The sequence below is a fragment of the Dichomitus squalens genome, assembly GCF_000275845.1.
Source record: "Dichomitus squalens LYAD-421 SS1 unplaced genomic scaffold DICSQscaffold_92, whole genome shotgun sequence".
Classification (NCBI taxonomy): Eukaryota; Fungi; Basidiomycota; class Agaricomycetes; order Polyporales; family Polyporaceae; genus Dichomitus; species Dichomitus squalens.
The window spans coordinates 70,354-86,218 of record NW_006766974.1 but is presented as its reverse complement, the minus strand read 5'-3'; the positions used below and the strand labels follow the sequence as shown (position 1 = coordinate 86,218).

Below are 15,865 nucleotides of genomic sequence, written 5' to 3'. Positions count from 1 at the left end.
GTCCGGCGATGGAGCATCTCCGTATTTGCAGACATTGCATTTCGCAGAAGATTCAGGGTCGAGAAGAGTGCTGTCCGGAGAACAATATAGTGAAGAGAAGGACAAGGAAATGCCGGAGATTCAGCACCGCGTCACATTGCATCTTCTCCGAAATAAAGCACGCGATCGTGGACTCGTGCACAGCGTCACTCTCGCGCCATCCCAGTATTGCGATAGGTCTTTCGACCGCAGGAGCGCCCTTTTCTTATAGCGCAGTGAATTGTGAGCTAGAAAGGACCGGTAATTGTCGGTACAAACATGCCGTTCGTGACCTGTTCAAGATTGAGGACGCAGGATATACTGCCAAACACGACGGGATACTACCCGCTGCCATACACCTCATGCCTGGGGAGTTCTGATGAGTCTCGCCATGCGAGCACGACGAATCCAGACAGACCCACTTGAGCTCCACCGTCTACCGCAGGCAGAATATCTCCGGCGGGTGCAGGATCAGCAGCCCACCCCTCGACCACGACGCCCGTCAACTTTGACACTTTCTTCCATATCTCGCGAAGCTGTTGTTTTCCCTCTCCTGTCATGCGCATATCCTCCGGTCGTCGTCTCTCCCGTCGATGTGGTCCGACCAGTACTTGAACCGGTCCAACGTGCAGACCACCCTCTCATGATCCCTCAGCTCGTCAGGAGCTTCAGGAACACCGGCACACGGACGTCGCGCCCCGTGCAACCCTCGGAGAGCATCTGGGCAAAGACGCCGAAGGGTAGCCAGGGTGTTCGCCTGCATGAGATTCGCCCGTCCCAAGGAACACCGACCGATGTCCTTTGGGGAGAGCTTCTCGGGTTTGCCGTCCTCGTGCGCGAAGCCGTGAACGAGTTCGGCTGACCTGAAAATGCAGCAGCCCATCAGGGCGGTGGGAAGGGGACTTCAGTACTTGTCATGCGGACGATGTTCATCGCACCGATGGAATGGATCCCTTGAAGGCAGGCGGGCGGGGAGGATCAACCCGCGCACACATGTCGAGGTTCTCAACGAAGAACTTCTTCAAGTCATTGCCCCCGCGCCGAACGACGTAATTGATCTCGTACTTATGCCCAAGCCCGACGCACGCAGATACTGAATTGGAGGACAAATCGTCTAGAGCCACGCTGGAGAACAGTATGACACCAGTCTATACAAAAGAGAATAAGGATAGGCTGAACGCACCGTGGCATCTCCCCAGGGAGCACGGCGCAGGACATGCGCCTGAGGTCTTTCGATGAGTCAGACCCATGCACGACAGCAGGCTTGGTACCACATGTCCACTGTGAGCTTCATGTCCCTTCCGGCTCCGGCTGAGGTAAGGAGAGCATGTCCGTGAAGATGGTGAAGACGGGTCAATTGGCTACTAACGGTCCCTTGTAGATGCAAAACTCGACGTCGCTAGCGATGATCGTCAAGTTACCGTCCTCCAGGCAATGTTACAGTTCGCATTGAAGCAGATTATGCGCGATATCTTCCGTCGGCTTTGTAGTTGCTGGAGGTTCAGCCGGACTTGGATCATCCGGCATTAGTGAATTGGAGGAGGCTTGTCCGTCGAGGCCGGGTCTCTGTACCACGGCTGACATCGCTTGTGAGTTATTGTCGACCATGTGAAGTGAAATATACGGACAGTTCCTTAGACGATGTAGATAGAAGGATCACAGGCGTTTTTCAGTGTCCCAACACTGTGAAGAGAAGGAATCTGTCAATCGCGGCGGTCCGGAACGGTAGTCCTAGCAGGAGCCAAACCTTTCTGGAGCGCCGCCGGGCTGCTGGAGGAAATAAGCATAACGTCGTATTAGACGCTGTCGGTACATGTCCGAGTGCCACAAGGCAACCGGGCGTACGTCCAAGTTAACAATGGGATCTTCCATTGTGCATTAGCCGTATTCCTTCAAAGTCTTGGTAATCTCCATGGGAGGCGGCTCACTGGTGGCGGAGATCGACGCAGTGTAACCGAACACCGGGCATGGGAAACGCCGGCCACTGAGGATCACGACTGTCATACCGAGCATGGAACCCGGGAGCTTCTCAGTGCTGAATTGGTAGTCAAAGCAAGGTGTCGTTATTGCCGATCTCCATACTATGGAAGAGGGGAGAACAAAATCTACCTATTTAGCAAACGGCGCATTCACACGAGCCCGGCAGGAGCTTATGTGTAAAATTTGCAACATTTTGGCCTTAGATAACATCCGCCAACATCGCAATTCTGATCGAGTAACATCGAGGTGTTAGTCATGGCCTAGGAACCTCAGCGGCTGGTACGTGAGTTGTACGTTGAACCACCTGCATGGAAGTGATCAGCTCAGCCCCCATAATATACAAATCTTGCCAATACGACGCATGCGCGAAAGAACAGAACCTACAAAGGATGTCTTCTCGGAAATTCTGCAGGCTCATCGTCTCAATGATGGGCGCTGTGACCCCGGGCTTGTTCTTGATTCAGGCCGCCGAGATCTGGGCCATGCTTACGCCCTTCTTCGCGTGCTCCTCTGCAGAGCAGAGATGGCAGCTCAACAGCGTTGTCCGAGGTCGCAACACACTTCGAAACATACTCGGTCGGATGGAGTCGTAGGGGTCCAACAGGTGTGTGCTGCAACTCGTCAAGTTAGAATTAAGGAAAGGATAGTGACATAACCGATGATTGAGGTACTGACCTATGTCCCATGTGTCTCAACGTAGCGGAAAAGCGTTCGTGGGCCAACAACCAAAATCATCCAAGAGATGATCGTCAAGCAAGCCTACCGTAATACTCATGTCAGGAAGTCTGTGTCGGTCGAGACATGCTGAACTAAGTTTGAGCATTGGCATAGAGGGGCGGCGGTGGACCGCTGACGGCCGACAGTGCGGCGAATGTAGGCCCGCCAAAACGATGTCCATGCCGAGAACACTTTGCGGTATGCGAGGACAAGGAATGACAGCGAAGCACATGGAGCTGGATACGCCCTCAGAGGGCACATCGCATGATTACGCCTCCATTAGGTGGAACGATTGGGCTCAGTCTACGCAGTATGATATTCAATAGATGCAATAAACGCTAACCTGTCCGTCGTGAGTCGTGAGGTGAGATTTGCTGCACCATAATACCCCCATGGACGTTGGAGCCAACGGCACAAGAGTAGCAAACATACGCGGGGACAGACGAGACGTTGTATAAACTTGGTGTACAAAAGGCAGACTTCTCGCTGTATCTATGAGGCAGATCACTCATCAGCTTGCGGCAACCAACGCCGATCACAAGACGTAGCATCCCCCGCTCACAAGATTTAACTCTTTAGTCGCCTCGTGGGAGGTCCAAATGTTCAGGACCGAAGCTGTCAGGAAGCAGTTCTGCAATGCTCGTTTCTTTTACGCCACCGGTGACGTCTCCCTCCGCAACCCGCTTATCATAATCCGCCGGGATGAGGAGGATGGGCATGCTTTGCGCGCAGAATTCGCGGATCACTTGGCGGCACATGCCGCAAGGCGAGATCGCGGATGCAACGTCGCTGTGGACAGGCATCAGCGGGGCGTACGTGTATTGACCGAATGAAAAATGTCCGCACCTGACAACAGCGAGGGCAGTGAACGAACGGTTGCCTTCACTCTGTCGGGGAGTATGAGCCGCTCAGGCTCACGATACAGAAGTCGGACTCTGCACGCACCACCGCCTTCACGAACGCGGTTCTTTCCGCACAGATAGTTCCACCTGATCACGACTGTCAGCTGGATTCCGTGATGTTTTCTCTCATTTACTTACCATAGGATGCATTCTCAATGTTTGCTCCTTTGATGATGTCGCCAGTGGTTGTCAGGAGGGCCGCACCCACGCGAAAGTTGGAGTATCTCGCATACGCAAACTCCTTAGCTGCGTTAGCGCAGGTGCTTCAGAGATAAGCCAATTACACGAGACAACGTCACGTTGCTAACACACCTTCAATTGTGGCCTTGATGAGTCGACTCCTGTCGTCTGGATGTATGGAGAATGTGTTGACAGACATGGTGGTCGAAGTAGGAAGTCTGCTCGGTCCAGGAACGTTGATAGCGCCTATCTCTCCATTTTCTGAAACTATAGGGCTTCCCGAAGTTCACAATATGCCTGTCACTAACACGCGTCTCCGCAGGATTATTGAGGCATAAGAGGCAGAGGAGTTCTTGAATGCTGATAATGGCAATATATGTTCTCCTAAATAGCTGTGAACGGTTGTTCAGGGCTGAGATAGACGGAATGTGCAAGGACAAGGCAACCCTAACCTGAGGTATGTGGGATCCGGGAGCAGCCGAGCGTGGTAAAACGACGTCGGGAGAGGTCGTCACTGTCCTGGCCGACGGCCCCGTCATTCCCAACAGCGACCTCCAACCTCCCTCGTCTTCGCGCCCTCTTTACCATGGTGCGCCCATTTGCCGCCCGCCTGGCGCAGGCCATACGCCCTCGTCGCGCCCCTCAGTCCCACCCTCCTTTGCACCAGCAACAGCGCTTCGCCTCGTCGACCCCAAGCACGGAGGAGCTCCAGAAAAAGGCCCAGGACGCCCTTTCGTCCGTCCAGAAGGGTTTGGGACAGGCGTTGGAGACTGGAAAGAGGTTCCTTGGTCCTGTTGGAGAGAGGGCGGGTACTCTGCTTGGCTGTACGTGGAAGTCTATTCTCGCATCATCTTCGCATTTTCCTGTGTGCTGGCTTCAAGTGTACCAGCTTGAAGCAATTGCGCGCAGAATATGTCGAGAGGGCACATTTCATTTCATACGTCGTGTACGAGCTAGGAGTTGACACTTCGTCAATGTTTCTGTAGCTTACCGTGAACCTCTGGCGTACAACTTCGCCGTCTTCCGGGAAGTCCTCAAGCAGGTCTACATCGCTGAGCGCCTCCAGCCTCCTCCCCTCTCCGCGTTCCAGTCCGTATACGCGTCACTATGGTCTCGCGCGACCAATCTCCAGTTCTACCGCGAGCTCCTGCGCTCAGGTGACCTGGCCAAGGTTGGTATCTATGCCCTTGAGGCATACGGTATCTTCAAGGTGAGTTGGCATCCCCGCGTTTGTGGAAGAAGTGTGCTGAAGGGTCCTGCCCAGGTTGGAGAAATCATTGGCCGGAGAAGTCTCATCGGGTACAACATCCAATAGACTCGCTGCACCCGTTTCCGATGAACATGTAGACCTTCTTAATTGGACTATGTAACTTGAACATGCCGTGCGTCAGCGTGAAACAAGTCCAATGCTTGCATCTTCGTCTCGACTACATCCATATGGGAAACGAGGGAAGTGGCCTGTCAGCGTCCTGGTACGTGGCACATATACAATGCGCATCTTCCTCTTTGAGGGGAATGTGAGTGCCCCTTCAAGTAGTTTTGCACCATTGCTTCGTCTGCCCTCGTCTCTCAAGCTTTTAAGCTCGAACTTCTTTCTCCCATCCGGCGTCTGGACGATGCAGCCGTCCCCTAAAAAACCTCAAGCCGGTGAAGTATCTGTACCGAGTAGGATGCATTCCACAATCACATTGCTATGTGCGATATTTACCGGAAGGGCGATTCGCAGAGGACGTCAAGGTTTTGTAAGCCAATAACGTTCGCGAAGTGTTGTCCCTCGATAATCAGCTACAAAATCTAGACAGCCGAAGCGATGTACGAATGCGCGGACGCGGTAGTTTGTGATTTGTAGCGGCGCGGGTCGCTTGCAGACCCGTTGTGGACGTCTGGCGCCCGTACCGGGCTGATGACTGGCCGTGTGCCACACAGTACTGTTCAACTTGCTGGCAGCTGTGGCCTCCTAACCATCACGATATACCAGTGCTAGTGTCTAGCGTCATACGCCGACGCAAGTATCCCATCTTGCGACTATCTCATGGCCTCTACTGATACAAGTCACGTTCTAGACCAAGTCAGAGCCAGACAAACCGCGATGATGAGTGTATGGAACAAGATCCCCTTCCCAGCCATCGCTGAACACTTGCCCGTTACGGATCGGAATGTCCTCGCTGGGCTTGCCACTGCATCGGACGTCCATGCTTGGACCATAGCCAAGGTGGACGAGTACCGCAGGCTCGCCTTCGTGCTTCTTTCCATATACAATGTTGCCACCCCCATTCATCGACTCCCCACCGAAATCCTCGAGCAGATCTTTGAACGAAGGTGGGACAACCGCGCTCGCCTGCATCTCTCCCACGTCTGCCGTCGATGGCGCGACAATCTTCTCCCTAGCGCTCGATTCTGGGCAGGCGCATTGGAAAGCGAAGAGTTCGACGTGTCACAGGCCATCCCGCCATATTTGAAGGCCCTCCTCTCGCGCGCCAAACATAATCCTCGTGGCATCAGTCTTCGCTTCTGGTCGTTCCCCCTTTGTGTCGAGTCATTGACCTTGTACTTTGACCGGCTGGTGTTGCTGCAGGTCGCCGCAAACGAGGACGATCTACCCGACGGGCTATGGCCTGCGCTTCGTTCGGGAATGCCGCGTCTACGGGACCTATGCATTCAGGTATTGGTCACAAGGCGGGGATTGGACGAATGCTCTGACCCAAACAACTATAGTCGGTGGGCCTGGTTTTACGATCCGTACGAGTGCACGGGATGGAGCAAGCCTTCCATGTTGTCCGCTGACCATCTCCCCTCACTCACTCGGTTGACCTGTCCCCCTAGTATCCTCGGACACTTCTCCGATATCCTCTTCAGACATGTGAAGCTACAGTGGTGGGAGCTGGTGGTACCTGACCACATCAAACAGCCATACCACGAATGGATCGAGACGCTCCGTGCTCTCGTGGATCATGACGCTCTAGAGACATTAGAAGTCATGCCATGGGATTTCGCTGCCCAGATTCCATCCCGGACTTTTGCTCCTGCGACATTCCCTCTTTTGCGTTACCTTCGCATCGAAAACAATTTTGCTCAGGAGATTGTCCAGTTGATGACCTTGCTCCTCTTCCCGGTCACCACCCGCATCCATCTCGTCAACAGCTCGTCGTCCTACGATCCTAATATCTCCGAGCTCCTCCCGCAAGAGGATGATGCAAAGCTTCGCGCGATTGTGGGAGCCGTCGATTGCGTGCACATCGAACAGGCGCAACTCGTTGACACTAACACTCCCGATTCCTACCGAAACTTCTACTTCATCCGATGCTACGCTGCCGACCTCGAACGTCTCCGCATGGACAAGTGCACCTTCTCTCCGGATGGTTTGATCGATGTCTTCCGCGATCACGCGCGGGTCACACGTCTGGTGCTCAGCCTCGAAGAGAGCGGCGTTCCCCTAGACTTCCGCGCATTCCCGCAGCTGGAGGACCTCGACGTGAGCGGGCCGTACGTGGACTATACGCTGGATCTGCTGCGACCGATCCAGTCGAGCCGAACAGAGCGACCAATGAATACCATTTGTCCTTCTCTGGCAAGGCTCGTTGTCCGTCTGCGAAACCCAGTCTCTCCAAAGGAGGCGTCTACAGAGTTCGAGGATGTTGTTTCAGGAGACCGGTGCTCTGGCCTGCGAGAGGTCCTTGCGCGACGTGCGACTCCGTACCGAAACCGTCTCTCCTATTTAGAGATCAATCTGCCCCCGCTCAAAGAGTCGGGACTCGGTCGCTCTATCTCTCGGACCACTATCAGTGGTCTGCGAGTGCTGGTCGACGGGCCCGTCATCGTGAAGTCCGGCGAATAATCCGGATACGACCTCGTCCAAAAGAATTTAGGGTACCGTAATAGAGAGTATCCCACCACCAATGTCGACGATCGCTATTGTTCAGTAACATTAGAGCTTGCGGATCCAGTTTGATTATATGATAGCACAACAGACAAAGAAGAGTATATCTTGCGTCCATTCAGAACACGGGGAGCGCCATGACATCCCTACTTCGCGTGCACGGTGCTTGAAACCTCGGTCTTGATGTCGAGCACAAATCCCCGCGCGCCCTTTTTCAGAGCCTCGGGCAGCAGTTCACGTCCAAGACAAACACGCCTACGTCGGGATCTTGGCGCGCACGTTGTCCTTCCGATAGCACTACACCGTGGCGCGCGACCTGCGCCATCGAGTAAGGGCGCATGAGCTGCGCGAACCGTGTCCCGCAGGTTGGTTCCCAATCGCAGCGAATACTACTGCAGTCATTGGAACTAACGGAAGGAAATGTTTTTAAAAAATGAAGTCGCTCGGGAGGAGCCCCTCTAGATCGTACAAGATTATGCGACAATGGTGATGTGATGCATGTTGACGTAGGGATCCGACGCTGTGGCAGGCTGTCCTTCGCAAATGGTGATGGTGGAGGTAGTCGATTTGCCTTCCATAGTGGCAACTTGTGGTATCTGCAAGCCCTCACCGATTGTGTGGGCCTTCTCTCTTTCCCGGCGCGCACCTGGCGTTGCAGAGCATGGGTCGATGGCGTGATGCAAACTTGGTAGTCGTATACGACTGCGAACTCGATAGTGTGCTGTAGATCACGTTATAGATTCTACAAGGGTCGCACAACCAGATGTTGAGCATGGGTCACCGGGTGATCCAAGTATGACTCCTTGCCTTCCGGCACGTCAGAATGTCTCTGGGGTCGAGCTTCAACAAGACTCTTCTGCGGTAAGTTTCTCAGAAAACATTCCGTATGACTGGCTAAAATGACGAGTATATTTATAGTGCCGCGGCGATGTCGGAGTGAAGACCGGCGATGCGGTGTGCATCTCAATACCGAATGCCGGGCTGCTTTCGTTGAGATAGCTTTCGAACTGGACTGCCTAAAAAAGCGTGATTGTGCTACAGAGCAGGACATCGTTGCAAGGACGGGAGGACCGCAAGTTGGGAGGACCGACACGACAGCTTATACCGCCGCACGGGCCAGGCTAACACGTGCCACCAGCGCTTCCTTTGCCCGAGGCCCATAAATTTGCGCTTGCGTCTTCTCAATCTCTCAACTCATTCCGGACTCGCACTATTGTCCCCCTGCGACATAGCCTTCTTTCTCGCAGGAGTCTACCGCAGGTCCCAGACGGAGATCATCCGCCCCAGCTGGAGCGCACGCTATCCTCGGGAACGTCGGACACGACGAGGACGTGCTTTTCCTTACCAGGGGTGGGACACCATTTCGATGTCATTCTGCGTTCTCCTTCGCTTTCTCATCTACGTACGCTCGGTGTGGTACACATTCAATCAATAGCGCTTGAAGGGCTTGTAACGCGATAGATGAACAGATCACACCCCATTAGGAGGCAAGGTGCGGTAAGCCGCGCAAGGACGGCCAACCTTCGCTCTCTGCTCGCCAGCCGGTCAAGCGCCGCAGTTTACGCTGAACACTGCATATGGCTGCTAGTATCAAGCGAGGTCAACCGTACGAGTAGTGAGATTGTTATATGTTCAAGCTATGTAATGCTAAGATGCATGCCTGCCGAATCATAGAAAGACCGTTGTAACGGACCCTCTCGAGTCTCTGACCCATCACGATGCATACGGCATCAAAGTGCAGCGACGAGAGCGGTTGACGGGTCCAAGTCCATGGACAATCAGGCTGGCGCGCCTCCGTAGCTGGCGGGAGGTGCGTCTTGAGCTTGACAGATGGGTGCGCCCGCCGACGTATACCAGGTATCGAGCTTGGACCTCTGGCGTGTCCTATGTGTCGCAGGCGGGGAGCCGTCGCCCACTGTGGGTGTCGCACCGTTGTCTTCAGCGTGGTGCCGCGGACGCAAGGGTTGATCGCTGCTTGGGACGATCCGTCCGCGACGTCATCTGCATCGGGGAGTTCCAGCCGCTGGTTTATCAGACGAGACGCGTCCTTTATCGACCGGCGAATGAACGAGTAATGGTCACTGGTTTACGCAGTAAACACGAGCGGCGTCCGAGGATCTTCTGGATCGCTGTCGCGCGAGGCGGCGAAGGATCCAGAGGAGGCTAACGGAGGGGCACCGATGAGCTTCACATGACGAGGCTCAGACGAGCCCTGCGGCGCTTGTAGACGACCGGCTGCTTGACGGTCTCGATCGGGCCGTCGACGTAGTCCGTCACGCCGAAGGCGATGATGACGATGGTCTTGACGACGTTTTGCACGGTCGTTTGTTCGAGTTGGTGTCCAGAGTCTGAAGAGCGCGAACTGCGAACTGAAGCTACTCAAGTGTCAAAGCAAACTCGGAATCGCCGTTGGCGTTCACAGTTGCTGCAGAGGGGCTATGAAGGCCGCGTCGAGGAAGGTAAATACGCTCAGGCCGCATGACGCAAGTATAGTTGCTACTCAGTGGAGAGGGTTTCGTCAGATCCCAACGGCTTCAACTTTCCTGAGAGCAAGTTATGGCTTAGGAGCACAGTGGCCGGGAACAGCACTGAACCGGACTAACAATCGGCCATCGTAAAGCCACCATCGCGAATGATAATACCGGCGATCCTATAGACGTACATCCAGAACGGAAGCGCGAAGGACAAAGTACAAAGAGCCTATACGCGAAATGCCAGAATTGCTAAACAAGACGGCCGGGTGTTCTGCGCCGCGCACAGTCGTGGCCGAATCATGAAACATGACGTGCAGATCATGAACGACTATACGAACGAACTAATCGTCCACAACATCAAGGAAGACAAGGAAGAGCTAACGTACAATCAAACCTAGACATACATCCTTCCGGGTCGGACCGAGACGACAAGACACTTGCATATCACAAACCCTCCGTGAAACGACTCTGTTGGCCAGCTTCTGCAGAATCTCCCTCATGCTCATGCTCAGCGGCCCCCGCGCCTTCGTCGTCGTCCGCAGGCCCCGGGCCAGGCGTCGAGGCGTGGGCGGGTTGTCCCTCGGGCGCCTTCTCCTGGCGGCGGCTCAGGCGGCGATTCAGGCCTGCGCCATCTTTCTTGTCGACCTACGTGCACCACCATCAGCGGACGGACGACGAGGCCCAGCAGTCAAGAAATTGCGCACAGGGTAGCCGTTTGCTCCATTATCGCGCGCGGAGACCGCCGGCCCATGCGAATACTCCGGGGGTCCTGTCTCCTCGCCTTCGCCATCGGCTAGGTCTCTCGCCTCGACGTAAATCGCGTCATCGTCATCGTCCGCCTCTTCTTCGATACTGCTCCCTTCTTCAGTCTCCTCACCATCGTCGTCGCTTGTATACCCCGCAGCGCGAACGGCTGCTAAAACAGGACCGTCGCGCTCCATCTGCTCGCTCGCGACGAGATACCGGGCGCAGAGCATCCGTATGTCGTTCCACCACTCCATCATATCATCATGCGAGCGTGCGCGGAACGCCCATGCACGGCCGGTGCTGTGGCCCCTGCCGATGAGCGAGTCCTTCATGTGGCGGAACGAGCCCGAGTTCGTCGCACCCGTGCCGTCCTTGCGCTCCTCGATGTGGAACTTGTGCGACTTGGCGGACGAGGGCGAGGGCGGGCCGAGGGTGCACAGAGGAAGGAAGAGCGAGAAGAGCGGCTGGTGTCCGACGGCGGGGTCGGACGAGGCGTACTCGTGCAGGAAGCCGGCGGCGGTGAGGACGTAGTAAGACTCCCTGTACGTGCGCGTGTAGCGCTTCTTACGCTCGAGAAGGCCGATGTGCACCGGGAGCACGCTCGGGTCATCCTTGCTAGGGTACGTAATGGCTTGTGGGTCACGCAGAGGAGTTTCGGGGTCGACGAGGTGGTCTTCACGCGCGGCGAAGGTGATCCACTCACGGTCTGGAGGGAGCGCGGACATGTCGGTCTGGAGATGGTTGAAGAGCTCGCCGATGCTGTTGTCCATGCGCGTCCGCCACTCGGAGAACGTCGCCCACGCGGACTGGATCGCCTGTACTAGAGATGCCTCGAACATAGCCGAGGACGCCTGCGTGAGGAGCAGCGACTTTTGGAGTGCATTCTCAGTGTGGACCTGTTTCACGAGCTGGCGGAAGACGGCTTGGTTGGCGACGTATGGATCCGTCTTCGCGGTGATATTGAGAGGGGTGTTCTTGTAGATGGACACATTGGTGCTAAGGTCTCCGATGAGCTTGGCAGACAATTCGCGCTCCTTCGCGACTGCCGTTGCGAGTTTTCCGGTATCATTTTGGATATTCTGAGAATGAAGGTTCAGTACGCAATGCATATTCATCAACGATGCGTTGTGGCGAGCTAGCGCAGGACGACTTTGAACTAGGATGCTTCACGATCTCCAACCACCCCCCGCTGCGCCGCTTACACCATACGGTGCGCTACAACGCACCTCGCAAGACACCGCCAGAGGAGATATAGGATATATCTCACCTTTATATGCGCCTTGATTTCTGCCTTAAGCTTCTGGAGGTGCTGCACAATAGACCCGTCGACTGTGCGACCCAGATTCGCGTGCTGGTCGGCAATCGCACGCGTCTTGTCGCGAATGCCGTAGAAAATGTCCTACATCCGAATGCGCACATTGAGTAAGATCTCTGGTACGAGAAGGACAGAGACGCACCTGGAGACCGCCCTCACCCAGGAACTGATTGCCAGACCGGAAGGGGACCTGGATGATGCCCGCGAGTTTGGTCATTTCGCGGGCGATATTGTTCTCTATGTCTGCAATTCCCTCAAAGTAGGAGATGAGCTGCTTGACGATGGCCTTCCAGGCGGTGAAACGCTCGATGAGGATGTCGGAGGGGCGGAGGTCGTGTGCGGCGATATTCTTCTGGATGAGGGATTGGCTGCGAGAGATGGTCGAGCCATGTCTGCTTGCTCTGCTCGCTGGGCGCGAGAGAGAGGTGGCGCGGGAGATAGAGACGGGTTCGTTCATGGCGGTGGAAAGAGTGTGGGGGGAGAAGGGACGGAAGTAGTCGCATATATATTCTGTAAGCGTCGATGGCGGGCGGAGTCGACATCATTGGCGCCTGCTGTTCTCTGACGTCATCTTCTCTGGACCGCCAACTCCAGACTGACAAGTCCGTCGGCCGCTTTACTCGTTCAATCATCGTTTATAGTAATGCGAGTACATGCATAGATGAGCCTCTCTTACACGAAACAGGTCCCTCAGAAGAGGCTCACAGGGTCAACATATCTAGATGAGACATGCATCGCGCACAGAGGCGTCCACGATGTTCCGAATACGCCTTGGGCTTAGCCTTCATACTTCCTAGGCACGCAAACAGATCCGTCGGAGTGCATAAATATAACACGTCTGCTATCAACTCATCATGCATCTTTCCCCACTGATCTTCGCACTGTATCCGCGCAGTGCAAGAAGAAAGGAACTGTTGCCTCGTCTTCACGCGTAAGCTGATCCACCATTGTCCCGCCGACTTGGGGAATGCTTCGAAACACTTAGCGTAGTCCTCGTCAGACAGCTTCTCGACTGTCCCATCCTCGCGCGTAGCACCGTTGCGCAGGTACAGTGGTCCCTCGGTGCAGCACAAGTACAGTGCTCCAAGCGGGATCTCCGGCTGACCGAGCAGTCGACAGAGGTTCACCGCTTCGACCGCGTCTGTCGTTTCCATGCTAACATGGTGCCGTTTCTCTGTGTCGGGGGGTTGGCTCTAGGGCTTGCCAAGGGAACTCCGGTTTGAGATGTGACGAATCGCAGGCATTCACACTTCTACTGATTCTCATTGGCACATTGGCACGGTACCAAACGGTTTCGTGCAAATCAATCATAGTACCTACGACGGCTACCTCTCGTTGGCTCACGGGACAGTGTCCACGAAGAGCCGGGCGGCCCCGCATTCCGCAAGCCACAATTCGAGTACGGTAGTACGTAAGCCTGTTGGGTCGCAGGATACACAGTGTACAGTCGTTGTGATCTACAAATCAAAGACCCTCTTTAGATAATCCTCACGCTCGATACAGCAGCATAGCCCTTTGAGATTGGAGGTACAGTTCACGCAGAGGCGATCGCTATACTGTACATAAACCGCGAATTTGACCTTCCTGACACGCACCGAAGTGAACAGATCCGTCACTACGGGCACGTAGTGCTCTGTTGCGTCCTCGGCATGCATCATCCTAAACACATCTAGGCATGCTCCCGGGCGGGAGCACTCGGGCGACGAGCCCGACTCCTTCCAGTGAGCGGGGAGAGACTGGACATCGGTCGAGCACGTCGACAGCAGCTGGGGGATGGCTTTGAAGCATTTCAAGTAGTCCTCGCTGGAGAGTCGCTCGACCGTGCCATCCTCCCGAGGAACGCCATCCCGCAAGTGGAGCGCGTCCCCCGCGCAACACAGGAACAGCGCGAAAGGTAGGATATCTGGCCGGCCCAGCAGTCGAGCAAGATTGACCGCTTCGATCGCATCTTCAATCGTGGCGCTAGTGCGCTGGATCACTTGGTGCATTGACCAAAAGGCTTCCCAGTTAAGACCCGGTATGGTCAGCTGCCTCTTGCCTAACACTTGGAGCGTGTGAGGCCATCCGCGGAAGAATCCTTCGATCCGTTGAGCAGCGGCTTCCACCGCTGCGTCGGCCTGGTATTTGTGGCCGACACGGCAAATAGCGGCGAGCATACGAAAGGAAGGCCTATATCCGGAATTAAGGAAGCTAACGCCGCAACGGTAGGGCGGTGTGTAAGAATGATGTCGAGACGGCGACTCGTGAAGGAAAAGCCATACTCGAAGATAGGTCTGATCACCAGACGGAAGAAATGGCGAAGGTCACTCGCAGAGTCCGATACACGCACGATCTGGCAGCCATCCATCGTCTCGGCGTTCTCAGGCTGTGGAACGGAAAAGAGGTCGCGGAAAATGGGAGAGACGGATGAGAGGATGCTCTTGTGGAGTCGGAACCCGATATCCTGGGCAATGATGACGATGTTTCCATCCTCAAACCAGAAATCCTCATCCTTTTGCATTTCTCGACGACGGCCGGTGGGCAACGTGGTCAACAGAAGATAGCGAGGTCGGAGGATACGGGGAAAGCACGTAGATCGTTCTATCAAAAGCTACTCATCAATCGACTCTCAGAGAGAACTAGAGGACTGCGTACTTACTCTCAGTTATAGCTGGAATAGCTATCACAAGAACGGATACCGACACACTGAAAGATAGAGGGTGTCGATCGTGCACGACGATTAGAAGACAAGAGTAAAGCGTGAGACAGCCGCTGCGGTAGGACGCGACGTGTGACACCTCAATGGCCCTCGATGTCACGAAGCTCCTTCGTTCGGGTCGCCGGAAGATCGGGCAGAAGGCATCCTGCTGTGAGTCCTTCAGTGGACAAGCATTGAACGTTCTCAGAGGCCGTTTCAAGCCATCCTACGTGATAAGCGCCAGATATGAGGCCAATGGAACGCGGCGCGGACCCTCAGCGCCAAAACATGTCTTTTGAGTTGACTCAGACCGCGATGCTGTCCGGCGCATCGCGCGCCGCAGACTATGTATATCCTCGAGCTCATCACTGTGAGCATGAACCGAATACAACGAAATCAACTTGGTGTATACATTTCAACTTGAAGTATATATGTCATGCATATATGTGCGTGTCTTGACGCTGGATGCCCTAACATCAGTCCGGAGTACACCTAGAACTTGAAGGATATCGACCAAGTCAAGACTGGTATGCATCGCGAAACGCTTTTAAGCTATGACCCTTCTATGTGCCATCGAAGCGAAGAGTTCGTCTGACGCAATCACATCTTGTTCCCCTTTATACACCGCGATCATGACAGTGTTGGAATATTACAAACAACTTCTCAACAGCGCAGTCAGACATTGCCGAGGGTCTTGTGCAGACCGGAAGGACAGAGCGAACATGGGCCGCAGGCGCAGATGAGATCCTGGGGATCGCTTGGATGCACTTCAGGTACTTAGTCCTCGTTAGACAAGGTATTGTCCAGTCCTTTTTCGTCGGAGGCACAGAGAATCGCACCAGTCTGATGCGAAACATAGAAAGAGCGAGAATAGCATCATATCCAGCCAAACTGCCCCAATGATATCCGTCCGTTTGGATTCCCGGTGCTTGCTCCGATAATCGCGTCCCCGGCCAAAGCTATGAGATTCGTCCTCTT

The 15,865-nt window shown here is 54.8% G+C and overlaps 5 protein-coding genes across 5 annotated transcripts; 2 read left to right on the top strand and 3 right to left on the bottom strand.

Annotated features, from left to right (window-relative positions):
• Positions 1-3,148: 3,148 nt before the first annotated feature.
• Positions 3,149-4,105, bottom strand: DICSQDRAFT_141597 (cytidine deaminase). The gene is made up of 5 exons (XM_007371208.1): positions 3,930-4,105; positions 3,756-3,863; positions 3,661-3,704; positions 3,562-3,602; positions 3,149-3,504 (listed from the first exon to the last, which is right to left on the bottom strand). The coding sequence occupies exons 1-5, from the start codon at positions 3,994-3,996 to the stop codon at positions 3,291-3,293; spliced, it is 474 nt and encodes a 157-aa protein (XP_007371270.1). The 5' UTR covers positions 3,997-4,105; the 3' UTR covers positions 3,149-3,290.
• A 278-nt stretch (positions 4,106-4,383) lies between these two features.
• Positions 4,384-5,112, top strand: DICSQDRAFT_175319 (uncharacterized protein; the record flags this gene model as incomplete). The annotated part of the gene is made up of 3 exons (XM_007371207.1): positions 4,384-4,621; positions 4,784-5,007; positions 5,062-5,112. 3 exons carry the CDS (start codon positions 4,384-4,386, stop codon positions 5,110-5,112), a joined length of 513 nt encoding a protein of 170 aa, XP_007371269.1.
• Positions 5,113-5,889: 777 nt separating this feature from the next.
• Positions 5,890-7,632, top strand: DICSQDRAFT_175318 (uncharacterized protein; the record flags this gene model as incomplete). Its single annotated transcript, XM_007371206.1, has 1 exon — positions 5,890-7,632. One exon carries the CDS (start codon positions 5,890-5,892, stop codon positions 7,630-7,632), a length of 1,743 nt encoding a protein of 580 aa, XP_007371268.1.
• A 3,133-nt stretch (positions 7,633-10,765) lies between these two features.
• On the bottom strand, positions 10,766-12,667 carry DICSQDRAFT_72320 (uncharacterized protein; the record flags this gene model as incomplete). Its single annotated transcript, XM_007371205.1, has 3 exons — positions 10,766-11,974; positions 12,163-12,294; positions 12,353-12,667. 3 exons carry the CDS (start codon positions 12,665-12,667, stop codon positions 10,766-10,768), a joined length of 1,656 nt encoding a protein of 551 aa, XP_007371267.1.
• Positions 12,668-13,687: 1,020 nt separating this feature from the next.
• Positions 13,688-14,710, bottom strand: DICSQDRAFT_175316 (uncharacterized protein; the record flags this gene model as incomplete). Its single annotated transcript, XM_007371204.1, has 3 exons — positions 13,688-13,723; positions 13,806-14,400; positions 14,472-14,710. The coding sequence occupies 3 exons, from the start codon at positions 14,708-14,710 to the stop codon at positions 13,688-13,690; spliced, it is 870 nt and encodes a 289-aa protein (XP_007371266.1).
• Positions 14,711-15,865: the final 1,155 nt, after the last annotated feature.